General features: G+C 46.7%; 2 protein-coding genes across 4 annotated transcripts in view; one reads left to right on the forward strand and one right to left on the reverse strand.

Annotated features, from left to right (window-relative positions):
- Positions 1–1,095: 1,095 nt before the first annotated feature.
- FNDC11 (fibronectin type III domain containing 11) lies at positions 1,096–2,263 on the forward strand. Its single transcript, XM_032766387.2, has one exon. It carries the CDS (start codon positions 1,100–1,102, stop codon positions 2,042–2,044), a length of 945 nt encoding a protein of 314 aa, XP_032622278.1. The 5' UTR covers positions 1,096–1,099; the 3' UTR covers positions 2,045–2,263.
- Positions 2,264–2,972: 709 nt separating this feature from the next.
- HELZ2 (helicase with zinc finger 2) overlaps positions 2,973–13,476 on the reverse strand; it is a 48,929-nt gene continuing 38,425 nt past the window's right edge. Inside the window, exons 16-20 of one of the 3 annotated variants that reach the window (XM_032766275.2) lie at positions 12,930–13,064; positions 11,417–11,635; positions 9,417–9,573; positions 8,661–8,828; positions 2,973–7,481 (exon numbers count right to left, since the gene is read on the reverse strand). In XM_032766275.2, coding sequence (XP_032622166.1) covers positions 7,360–7,481; positions 8,661–8,828; positions 9,417–9,573; positions 11,417–11,635; positions 12,930–13,064 — 801 coding nt within the window. In that variant the 3' untranslated portion in view covers positions 2,973–7,359. Of the gene's footprint in view, positions 7,482–8,660; positions 8,829–9,416; positions 9,656–11,416; positions 11,636–12,929; positions 13,065–13,476 lie in introns of those variants that run through there. The other 2 variants (XM_032766276.2, XM_032766277.2) reach the window with 2 other exon arrangements.

A 13,476-nucleotide genomic window follows, 5' to 3' on the forward strand; every position in this document is an offset into this window, starting at 1 on the left:
AAACATTGACATTTAGCAATGGGTTGCACTGTCAAACAGAAAGGACATGTGATAGTTCCTCTCCTTACAACTCTGGTGAGGTAGCACTGCGACCATCACATTCAGTTCAGGCCACTGCACTCCCAGAAAGATGTTGATAGATTGGAGGTCTTTTAAAAGATAGTAGCCAAGCTGATTTGAAGCCAATATCCTGCAGCTGCCTAAAGGAAAGCCTAAGACCTGAATATGTGTATAGCTTGGCTAAGCAAACTAAGGGAGGGATGTAGACATCTGCAGATATGAGAGATGCGAATGACCAGCAAGAATGGAGAAAGAGATAGCTTAAGGTGGTATAAAGTGGTCTCAATAGAACGAATGAGATAAGGAAAAAATGTGAGAGTATCAGGATCAGTTATTTACCCCTTCACCTAATGACATTAACAGGCCGCAGATTTAAAACAAACAAAAGGAAGTATTTCTTCACACAACACACAGTCAATCTATAGAACTCTTTGCCAGAGGATGTTGTGAAGGCCAAAGCTATGGTGGGGTTAAAAAAAAAAAAAAACCAATTAGATGAGTTCATGGAGGATAGGTCCATCAATGGCTATTAGCCAAGATGGTCAGGGATGCAACGCCATGCTCTGAGAGAGACCCTAAACCCTGATTGCTAGAAACTAGGTGTGGACAACAGGGGATGGATCACTCGCCAATTGTCCTGTTCATTCTCTCTGAAGCATCTGGCATTGGTCACTGTCGGTAGACAGGATATTGGGCTAAATGGACCATTGGTCTGACCCAGTATGGCCAGTCTTATGTTCTTATCCATTAAATGACGATATAGTACCTCAAGGGAAATAGTGGAGCCCAGTTGATTAGGATATTTAGGACTAGACTAGACAAAGCACTCAAAATCATAATGTTAGAAAAAGGTTCTTGCATTGGCAGGGAGCCTGATTGAGTCTAACAGTTCTTATCCCATCTCTAATTTCTAAGATAATTTATAATTAATGTTAAAGAAGTATAAGGAAATAGCAGTCACCATCATAGTATGCTCCATATTGACTGCTTTTCCTTTGGTTCGTAAATGGTCTTATTGTTGCTTTCCTGCACAGCAACTATGAGTTCTGGAACCATGGATGCGTATTTGAATGAGATAGAAAACAATCTGCAGAGTATTTTGTACAGCGAAGAGGAGGATCAGGAGAATGAAACCTGGAAGATGTATATGGAGAGGAAAAACATTGTGCTGGAGTTCCTGCACTCTGACTTGAGTATCCACCTGCTGAAACGCCACCATAAGCGAATTGAGCTTCTGAAAAAGTGCTCTTATTACATTGAAATTCTGCCCAAGCATTTGGCACTGGGAGACCAGAACCACCTCATGCTGCCCACCACAATGTTCCAGCTGATTGACCCCTGGAGATTCCAGAGAATGAAGAAGGTGGGAACAGTCCAAACCAAAATCCAGTTGTTGCTCTTAACTGACCTGTTAGAACAACTGGAACAGGGGCGGGAGGAGCTGGTCCACTTCCTGGAGACCTATGACATGGTAACATTCCTCGCCAGGTGGGACTTGGTCAAACAAAAGCTGTCAAATCTGTCTGAGCTGATGGATAATTTCCTTGCCATGCTAGTGCCTGGAAGGCTGTATGTCAAGCATCGTCTGGTGTCGGATGTTGGGGCTACCAAAATCCCACATATTAGGCTTGTTCTGAGTACCAAGATGCCAGTGATGTTTGATCGAAAGGAATCAGTGGCACATGAGGACTGGGTGAGCCTCAAGTGGTTTATCACAAGTCAACAGTCACAGCCTGAACAGTATGAACTCAGGTTTAAGCTATTGGAGCCCCGAGCCCAGCAAGAGAGGATCCAGTGTGGAATAATGCCTGTCACGTCCAACATGTGTGAAATCCGGAACCTGCTGTCTGACAGATCCTATAGATTCACAATTAAAAGGGCAGAGGCTTACACACTCGTATATGAACAGTGGCGTGATACCATCACATTGAAGACAAAACCTTACCCTGATGAAGACATGGAAAGCACCATGTGCGAACCCTGATGGATGAAGCAGCAGATGAGAATTTTCTAATTTTATCAATTCAAAGAAGTTGAATAAGTAAAATTTAAAATGTATTTTTAAAGGTTTTTGCATAAAAATTGAGCTTGTTCTGTCTTAAACTGTAATTTCACAAAGTGCCTCATATACATCTTTATGGTCTGAAAACAACACAGTTTAACAGTCACCACCACTTTGTGCCTCCACCTACCCTTTGTGCCATCCGTTGCCAATGAAGGCCAGCTTCCCCTTGTAGTGAGTAGGCTAAGTAAAACATGACCACATTATGTGTGACACAAAACAATTTAGGGAAAGTTTATCCACTGTCTGGTGCCTACCTACAAATAACAGGTGACCCAGTGCCTTCTTCCCACACAATGTCCTCACTTTTCATTGCCCTTCCCCCTGACTCGTGTCCTTTCCTCATTGCCCCTTGTCCCAGCAACAGTGCTCTCTTTACGCGCGCGCACACTCACACTCGCACACACACACACACACCTCCCTCAGGCCAGGAACAAAAGGCCCAAGCCCAGCATAGACACCGGGTACACTCACCCACACACCTCCACACACACACACACACACACACACACACACACACACACACACACACACACACACACACACACACCTACCTACCTGAATCCCAATCCCCATGGTCGCTCACCACTCCCCAGTCTCCATCCCCAGGTTCCTTCCACCAGCCTCTGGAATGTAGTTGCCCTCTCATTTCCCATCCCATAGTAATGCTCTACAGTGCAGGAAAAGATCTTTTGACTTAAAACAGGAGTTTCTTCTGTTGAATATTGGGGTTAATGCTAACTTCCTCTTTTCCCATGTTTCTGTCCAGATTCAGTTCTGTAGAATCCTTTCAATTAAAACAGCACAGACTCTATTCACGCATGGACACATACAGAGATAGACCTCATCCCCATAAATAAACATTTTTCATTTAATAAATTCAATCATCTTTACAATTATGCCTTAAATATGAAATAGGAATGTTGATGTTCTCATTTAAAAACACTAGGGGCAGATAAAAATATTTGTATCCAAAATGTTGTTCCAAATCTGTTACAAGTCACACGTTACAGACACACACAAGATAAAAAACCTGTCACGTTTAAGGTTCCTTAATTTGCATTTCACAACACGTAACATTTTATTTCCATTTAAAAACTGATCTATTGCAGTGGATCATATTCTACACAGCTGAACGGCTTCTCAGGAACAGCACCACAGTCTATTCCTACTGAAACCAAGGAGGACTTTTCTATTGGTTTTACTGGGAGCAGGAGCAGACCCACAGGAGATTGCTAAAATTACAATGATCAATCAGCTTGAAGCCTGAGACACTGTTTACTCTACATAGAATCATAGATTATTAGGGCTGGAAGGGACATCAGGAGGTCATCTAGTCCAACCCCCTGCTCAAAGCAGGACCAATCCCCAACTAAATCCCCAAATGGCCCCCTTTTAAGGATTGAACTCACAACCCTGGGTTTAGCAGGCCAATGCTCAAACCACTGAATTATCCCTCCCCCTTCCTGAACTCACATAGGGTCAAAGTCTAGGCAGTGCTGCAGAAAGTGACGCTACCCTCCAGTATGAATGGACATGTACCACAAAGGCAATTTTAACAGGTGCTTGTCTTCTGGCTGAGAACTCAGACAGCCCCTTATCCCAATCCTGCAGAAAGAACAAGCTGTATGGAGTAGGGGTAGTGACAGGGCCGGTGCAACCATTTAGGTGATCCTAGGATTTGGGGGGCGGCATTTTCCTTGGTAGCGACCGCGGCGGCCGAATCTTGCCTGCAGCAAGAGGGGGCGGCAGAATGCAGGGGAACTCCCCACCCCAGCTTACCCCTGCCCCACCTCCTCCCCGAGCACTTCGTGGCTGCTTCACTTCTCCTGCCTCCCAGGCTTGCGGCTCCTAAGCTGATTGGTGCTGCAAGCCTGGGAGGAGAGAGAAGTGAAGCAGCGATGGCGTGCTCGGGCTGGAGGTGGAGCAGGGGTGAGCTGGGGTGGGGGGATGCCTCAGGGCGAAGGGTGGGGAGCGCCTCAGGGCAGAGGGAGGAGTACGGGACGGGGGAGGGCGCAAGGTGAAAGTTTCACCTAGGGTGCGAAGCATCCTTGCACCGCCCCTGGGTGGTGAGGGTGCGGTGCTTAGACTGTACTCCAACCTCTTAGCTACGGCCCATATCCACCCTGCCACGACTCCTGTCAGACGAACAGCATAGTGGGCTGTGCGTGACTTTTCAAGGATTTCAGGACTGGGATGGACACCTTTTCACCCAAACTGCAGCCATTGTGCTGTTCTTTGGGCATGCACCTATGGTCAGCACCAGCTGGAGTTCAGCTCCTGATGCTTATGATGAAAGACTATTTCCCACTCATAGCATCTCCCTAGGAAACCATTCTGATCTCCTATTTTACCATTCACAAGCCTTGTTTTTACTCAAGCTCCAAGATGTGGTGCTTGTGATGTGGCCGACAAACTGCACACCATCGTGCCAGACACATGCCAGGGAATTATAGTGGGGGCTTTTTTCTCCCCCCCGCCCAAGAATAAAAAAAGGTTTATCTTTATGTCAATAGTTTTTGTAAAAATCCTTCCATCATAAATAACTGATTCAAATCTCTCTATGCACCAGAAGCTGGCCTACATTTAATGAGTCTTTTCCATGTTACTTATCGGATTCCGTATATCCAGAAGCACAATATCCATAATGCAGTATTCAGTTACCAGTAATAGTCTCTACAAAATTTTACATTAATTGCCCTTCCTACTAACCCCTGGCTACTGAGGCTACATGATCAATTATGCAGCTACCTATTTACAACATCAATGCAACCCAGCAGTCTGAGCTGCGATCTCACTGCAGTTGGTAGGCCACAGGGCAGCATTTTTGAACACAGGTTATGGGACCGATCTCTTTCAGAATAAGTTTCTGGAGAAGATGCTGATCTGTTGCCTTGTAAGATAACAGTGACTGGACAAAGCACTTCACTCCAGACTTTGCCTCACAAGGTGTAGTAGTTTGTGGGAGAGGGGGGTGTTTTGTTTTTGTTTTTTTAAATGCAGACAAGTGGAACATGGTACACGCCAAAATAACACAGCTAAATAATGCTCAGCAGTATCAAACTAAGCCCCTACGGTGCGTCTGGTTCTCCTCTCATTTATACCAGTTGTTCTCTGGTGTAACCTGCATTCTTTCCAAGCAGAAACGCTGGATTTACACCAGAGGGAGGAGAATAAGGCCCACTGGGCTTAACGGACCATGATGAGTGCGTGAGCTATAGAACGTTCTCTCTGCTGGGGTGTGTGTGCTATACTGAAGTGTTTAATTTACTGATTCCAATACTGTCTGTCACCACCCGTTTCACTAGTCCACAAAGCGACCCCTGTTTAGACTTTATTCTGGAGTCGTAAAAACAATTAGTTTGCAAAAACAAGGCCCATTTGGAATCCTTGAGATACGAGGCTTCAAAGTGGGACAACTGTCAGGCCTGAGAACTCACCCGTTCTTTGCCTGTGCCACATATAAGTTTGGTCTCTTGAGGGCTGTAAAACTTTGGTGGTTGGGCTTAGTGTGCAGTAGCCTATGATACACAAGAGGTCAGTCTGGATGAGATGGTGATCCCTTCCAGCCTCAGATTCTATGACCAGCCTTTACCCAGTGCCCTTTAGAAATAATGAGGAGGCCTTCTACAGTCTTTCCTCAGACATGGGCCTTGGACCCATATGCTGCAGTACTAGAAGAGCAGATGTCTGTTCTCTTTCACCAGAAACCAGCTCTATTGCATGGCCGGAGAGCACGCAAGCAGTTTCAAACTAAGAAGCAGAGGAATGAAAACCTTCTCCAGTGTCTGTCCTTTCCATGGCTGCACATGACTCAAACCTAACAGAAAGGATCACAGAAATGGAGCATGACATTACATGCTGGCTGTTCAGGTTTTCTTATTGCACATTCCTTCCCATTGGGAAAGGAGCCCTGCAAACACAACACTTGTTCATCCCTGCTACAACCCTTGTTGAAGTCACAAAGGTCAGTACAGGGATGACACTTGGCCCACCTTGTTTTCATTTGATTTAAAAAAAATGTTGCAATGGCAGCTTGGATCAGTCTTACACAGACATCTACAGGTGTCCATGTGTTTGATCTCAGGGAGCACTGAGGCAGGCACACGTATAGTCAGAACTGAACTAATGAGATAAAGGCGCTGTCCCCCAGAAATACCACGCCTACATAAGCAGCTCCAGCTTAACAAGGCTCAGTGCTGAGCACCATTTCACTACTACACAGGCATGACCAAAACTGAACTACTGGGAAAAATAATTCCTGTTCCTGTCAGCCTCCTGTTCTCTACTGATTGACATCTCCCAGTTCACAGGAATTTGGCTATTTTAAAAATATATACACATACATATCAAAAGTATGGGCCTTTGATTGCAAAGCAAAGTTCACTGAGTTAAAAGTCAATAAGTTAGAAGCAGCTTTAAAACAAAACAAGGAAACATTCTTTACACGAGGAAACATTTTCAAGTAAAACTAGGTGGGCAGCTTAAAAATAACTTTACAATGTCAAAATCTGCTGGTAGAGGTTGTTCTGCATGGTCTTCATTTGCTTTATACTGGTCATCAGAATCTCCTCTGCACTAAGAGTCGATATGTCTATTTATAAAAATACTTGGCCTTGGCTAATTGATATTTACCAATTCTTAAAGGCCAAGAATATTTCCATGTTCTGGGTTTGGTTTTGCTGGTTTTCTCCCTGTTTCTTCCTTCATTTAAAGTAAAACACAGATTGTTCTTTCTGCTTTGAGAAATGAGATAGCTGTAGCAGGTTCCTGGCCTTGGGTTTCAGAATTAGTGGGAGCACTCAGCAGCCTTGATCCTAGTATGACCCAACACAGCTCAGCTGTAGGTCTGTCACACACCATCCTTCGGCTCCTGAAGAAGTGGAAATATCTATTTGGTCCCCAAAGAATAGCTGCTGTCACAAAAAGGCAGGTTGGGAACTCCACGGAGGCTCTCTTGGCTTCCACAAAATAGCACAATCTCTCCCTGCAAACTTCCAAAGCTTTTTGGTTTGCAAATGCTGAAAGTCTTGATCCAAGGTTTCCTTTTCATTAAAAAAAGCTTAAGGTGAGTGGTCAACATGCAAGGAAAGTGCAGCTTGCCAATCCCTGGTGCCTTTTGTTCACTGGTTAATGTCTGACGGGTGGAAAAGAGGCTTGAACACAGCACTGTTCCCCAATGGGCCCATCAAACATTTCAAGCAGGGACTGGTTTATCAAGTTGTGATCCATTCACATCAACGAAGGGCTGACTTTTTCCTGACTCGAATGTCGTGAGCCAAAGTGCTGCATCCCATCCGTTTGTAATGCTCTAGCAGTCTTCTCCACAAAGGGTTGGATTCCAGGAGATAACGGTTTCCTGTTGGTAGAAGGGAAAAACAACAGTGAGCAGAAAAGGCTAATCTGTTTCCACAGAACGCTTGGCGGACCTGTCTGTAACCTCTGGGCCTAGAGAAAAAAGCCAAACTCTTGGATAACCTGGGGGGACATTTCCTTCAGCTCCAAAGTCCCCAGCCAGGGCCCACCCATTGCCACATCACTATAAACATATCCTGTCCACGTGACCAATAGAGAAATACCAACAGGTCAAATTCTGCTTGTAGTCAGTAGCTACTGGTGTGGTGCTCTGCTCTTGCACGATGGTAAGAGTCGGCTGCATGCATGTTCCCTCTGTGCACTGCCCTGGCTCTGCGCAGAGAGCTGACACAGCAAACCCCGCGAGACCCACAAAGACCACAGGCTCTAATAAGGTACAAAGGAACCCGAGCCAGGTTTATTGTCAAACGAAGCACAGTAAGAGTTTCCTATAGACTCTACAGGACATACTCCGAATGTGTGCCCCCTGGCAATGGACACAGCTCAGTCAGTGGCAGGACACTCCACTGCCCCCTAGGCTGGACAAAGACGAGCACTCTGGGACCTACTTTTATACAGTTACAGGACAGATTACTCATCCCTGCTGAGGTATTGAAGTATAGCCCCTTGGCTCATTAGGGGCTGTCTCCTCCTTGGATCATGTTGTTTCAAACAGATCTATCCATCATGCTGGCCTTTTGACCCTCCCTTTAAGATGCACCTGCTTCTAGCAACCCTCTTCTCCTCAACTTCTGTGAGTGGGGCCTGCATCTGGCTCACAGCCCAGCTTTTGCTTAGCAATGCCTGGAAGTACTTTGGTTCAGGCTTCAGGCCTCAGACTGGGCCTCTAACACAAGAGTTTATGTTCCAGGGCCTCATCTTACTACACTGCTGGACTAGAGATCCAGCATGCAAGCAAAGAAAGAATATGATCAAAAACAGAGAAACAAGGCAATACACTCTGAATGTATGTTAACAACATGCGAGAGATGCATATGATCACTGCTCTCCACTCTGACGGGTAGTTCCAATACATGGGTTGGTTCCCAGCCGCTCGAACTTCAAAATCATTGACATTGTAACGGATAGAAAAATGAAGACAGACCATCTTCTTTTGCCTCTAAGTTCGGATCCCCACTTCCTTCTCCCACCCTAGCTTCATGCACCTTGCCAGGAGACTCACCTATAATGCACAGCCCCTCTTGAGCCCGAGTGATGGCTACATTGACCTGGTTTGGGTCAATAACAAATCCCAGAAACTTCTTCTGCCAGCTTTTGGTGGGTTTCCTATCAATATCCGATCGCGAGCAGGAGCGTACAGTGGACAGGATCACGTACTTCCATTCACTCCCTAGAGAGAAGGAATTGCACCAGTTTTATTGATGGAGAAGTTAAAGGCATTTAGCCAGAAAGTGTCTAGTTATGCTTCCCTACTGGAATAACATCCATTCCTCTACAGCAAAAGTCTAGAATATCACAGCTTACAGCTGTGTTCCTACAGCATTTGGAGCCCTTACTGTATCCAATCGTCATTTTTACGAGACCAGCTGCCTTACTGCAAACTCTGGCTCTATGAAGAATGCTCACTTCAGCAACCCCGACCTCCCCTCCAAGCGTCATTTACATTTAACTTCTTCACTTATGTTCAACAATTGCGCTCCATCCATGTGGCTGGTTTTCTGAGACACAAAGATTTTGGGGATTTCTCTAAATGGGTATTTCAAGGGCTCCCTTCACTGCTGATTGCGACCAAGAATCACCCAGAAAACCAGCTCCGTGGGGTCTCTCCTGGTGGCTGAAGCAAGCCCTGACCCATGAGATTTGGCAATTCAGTGTGACAAGGTGCTGTATCTCACAAGAGGGTGGAGAAGGGTAATGACCTTACTTCACACCAGCTGGAAGCTGAAATAGAGAACTCTGCCATTCCCTACAACATTACCTTGGCTTTTCATGATGGTGCAAACCGTCATCCCGCGGACACCCTCCTGGGTGAGACGCTTGTTGATCTCAGACACCTGGGCGTTGTACGGGCTCAGGATGGCAACACTCACTGGCTTGATGGTGCCATCCAGGGTCAGCTGCTTTGCTATCCTCACCTGAGGGGGGACACAACGTGAGCTCCTGCTTGTTTGGGTGAAAGAACAGCCTTTCCCTTCATTCCGCACATAGGTGGAATCGCTACGGAGGGACAGAGGAGAACAGGTCCCTCAGATTGGGAAGGAAGAAGGAAGAGAAGAGAAGTCACGAGGTTCCCTCTTGCTTTATGCCATCCCGTTGACACTCCACTCAGTGATGCATTCTGGCTCCTTGTCCATGTGGCCCCTTTCACCAATACTGTTTTGGTATGTGGTTGCACCGCTCAACCCAGCCTCCCCCCGATCTCTGTCCACACGGTGAGAAGACCAAGGGGTGGAGGAAGAGACTAGTGTCGAGCTAGTCTTGGGCAGCAAAGCCAGAGATTTTAACATTAAAGCAAGGAAAATCAGCCTGGCTTTCCTAGCCCTACCCATGGCTCTCCGAGGGCTCAGTGAGGCAGAGCACAACTGCTTGCTGACATCACTGTGTCAACCTGGGAACAAGACAATTAAAAAGAAAAAAAAAATAAAAAATAGATGCAGGACAATCTCATCTTGGTTTTGGGCTGGTAGCCACATTAACTAAGGGTGAGCGAGGGCTTCATACTGACACACTGCGGAGAGCCTTTACTAGCTGTGACATCAGCAGGACCATACATCTTTGAACTGGTGCTGGATATTTCAGCAAACCCTGACCAATGCTCCCTTGGGGCCCGTCCACGACAGACCAGAGCTGTGCTGGCTACAGCAGCATTTAAAGGCAGCAGTTGTTAACATCACACCAATGCTTTCCCTGTGACCAGCCTGTGCACTGGCTTGTGCTCACCAAATAGTGATGTAACCCGGGCTTTCCTGAACAACGTGGCCCAGCCCCACTGGTCAGACCAAGCCTGGGCTTGGGTCTGGGCCTTTCATTGGATGTGTGAAAACAAGTGAATGCCAGAGGCTGCCTGGGACGGTCTCTGAGATTCCCCATGAGCTCCTGTCAGCTCCAGTACCTCCACCAGGACTCCATGGACACCAACTGGTCACTGGGGCCATTCTGTTCCTGGCACTGAGGGCAGGGAAGGCTCATCTACACTCAGTGCTCCCTCTGCTGCTGCCAGCCACTAGGGAAGAGAGCATGGCTAAGAGGTAGTGGTTGTCTATCAAATCCCTGTTACAGCAAGACTGAGGGAATAAGGGAGCAGCCTGAGGGACGGGGAGACAGGAGCAGCCCTATTCTTCCTCCCAGCCAAGTCTTTTGGTAGGACTCAATCCTCACTCTCTCGTTACCACTGGAGTCCGTCTTTCCCTAGCAGGATACGCTCCATGCACAGAAACCTGCTCCTGCATCTCACCGGGACGCATTGTGGTATTTCACCAATGGCTGATTGATACAAAGACTGTCTCTAGCATACAGGAAGGTGGGGCCAGAGCTTGTTCGCTGTGCAGAAAACAGGGGTGGCTGGCAAGAAGCATAAGGCTCCCTGGCAGAATTTTATGAACGCAGACTGATCGTAAGTGCCCATCAGCACCGGCCTGAGAGATGGTGCGAGAACCGTGTCGTCACAGCTTGTGCAATGGGCACAGCGAGGGCTGTGTTGTTTCAATGGATGCACTGACCTTATTAATGTTTAGAGCTTATGCATCTCTTAGCAACTTCTTTCAGTGACAAAATGGCAGCTGGGTTTCATAGACTGAACACCACCGTCAACGTTCGCAGCTGATTGGCTGAAGAACATTTCAGGCTGGATAACTATTATATGGGACCCACTCAGCAAGCAAACGATACCAGATGCCAAATGATATGTCTCTAAGTCCAAGTGCTGCCTTATTCCACCCTCACCATCTGCCAGCAAAAAATGCCCTGCTGGCTACTCACCACCTGTTCCACTTCTTCCAGGTTAGCCCTGGAATTCTCGTTCCCCTCCTCGGTGGAGACCATCAGACTCTGCTCCTTTCCCTCTATGTGTCCGAAGATGATTGGACAGCTGCTTTTGTATCCGTGTTCGAGTGCGCTGGGAGGTCGTTTAAGCTCAGGGCAGGTTGTCAGCTTGCTCCTGTAAAATTCCTGGGATGGGAACCTGCAGATGTCCTTTTGCTGACAGATCAAAAGGAGAGAACCTTGGGTGAGTAACAAAAGTGACAGCTCCGGGTCCCACAGTACCTCTTTAAGCAGGCTGTCTACTAGCAATTTCTCAAGCCATAGCTCTTCATACAACCGGCCACAGAGCCATTCTTAATAGCCTCCAAAATGCTGCCCCTATGGAAAGGGCAAGAAATTCAATGTCACCTGTATACAGATAAATATTGACAAGAGAGCAGGTGTGTAAACACACATTCTGCACGTGCCAACAGCCAGTCGTGACAACTGAGTACCCAGCTCCTTGAGTTGTGTATTCCCATATCAATCAATTGCATGGGCAAAATCAGAGGCCAACCAACATTTTGCCCATCTGCTATTTATAATATGTCCAATGCTTTACAGAAAAGCTCTTCTGACAGTTAAACCAGAAGGCAGCGCCCGCTCAAGCAGCACGGTGACTGCCTTTTTGGCCTGCGTCACCTAGATCAACACTTGTGCATTCTATAAAGCAGCAATTCCTCCAGTACTGAACCCACTGAAGGTGGCTACTGCTAATTAATTAATTCAGAGCCATCTCAGAGCCTGCGTTATACAGGAGGTTGGATTCGATTATCACAATGGTCCCTTCCAGCATTAGGACCTATGAATTATTTGTATTGTGACAGCACCCGAAGGCCTGAGTCAGGATCAGGGCCCAATTGTACTAGGCACATTGAGACAGGACTGTCTTTCCATAAGAACAACAAAGAGTCCGGTGACACCTTAAAGGCTAACAGATTTATTTGGGCATAAAAGATTTTGTGGATAAAAAACCTCACTTCTTCAGATGCAAGAAATTACAGTCTAATTTATGACAAGACAACCTGTGGGTGAAGGTAACAAATAGGAGTATGGAGCAGGGTATCAGTGATAGGAATGTGTATTTACTGGCTAACAATATGCCAGTTAGATCGGCTAAAGAGTTACACTAAACATATCAGCAACCCCCCGTGACCCTGTACCTGCCCGTTGTCAGCTGGCAATCAAAGAGGCGAGAAGAACTAGTGAAAAGTTGGCCAACATACTAGGGAAGCTGAGAAAACCAAGTTCAGAAAGCTCTTCTGCAGTGGAGAGTAGCCTATCCTGACTAAAACAGTATCTAGGAAGGCTCCCCTAAAGGTAAATACTCAGGGCAGACTCTGGATTAGCAGAGGAGCATCCCGGGCAGAGGAGATGTTACAGCAGAATATCAGCATCCCAACGGGCTGGAGCAAGCCAACAATACTTCCTATCGCGGGAGGTGGGAGAAAGACCATCACGGGACTCCTACCATGCGGTACTGTGTGTCCAGCATCTGGGCTTGATCCTGGTAACGTTCAAAGAGGGACGTCTCCATGCCAAGGCTCTTGCAGAAATCGTTGTGGACCACAGGCCGCAACTGCTTATGGTCCCCAAGCAAAACAACCTGGAATACATGGAGTGAACACATAGGCTCCAGTTCTCTGCCTCTCCCACCCTACTCCTTCCAGTTAACTTGTTGGAGGAATGTGTGTGAAGGCACATACATTATTACTCTTTATTTCTATTCAGACAGCCCTTACGAACGCCAATCCAAGATCAGAGTCTCACCAAAGAACATAGTCCCTAGCTTACATTCTAGGTGTCACTTGTTATTCAAGCACTTTGCTGAGCAAAAGCCTGCCAGAATCCCCATTATATTCTCCAACTTCAGGGCCAGGGCCAGGGCCAGGTGGGTCAATATGACAAGCACAGCACATCTCATCACACTGAGATTGTCTATCTGGGCCAGCACCTTTTCTGGTTGCAGTGACAAATGCCTATTCCAGAGAACGCCAAAATAGCATCCACATCTTCCA

Source organism: Chelonoidis abingdonii, chromosome 14, assembly GCF_003597395.2.
Source record: "Chelonoidis abingdonii isolate Lonesome George chromosome 14, CheloAbing_2.0, whole genome shotgun sequence".
In the NCBI taxonomy this organism is placed as follows: Eukaryota; Metazoa; Chordata; order Testudines; family Testudinidae; genus Chelonoidis; species Chelonoidis abingdonii.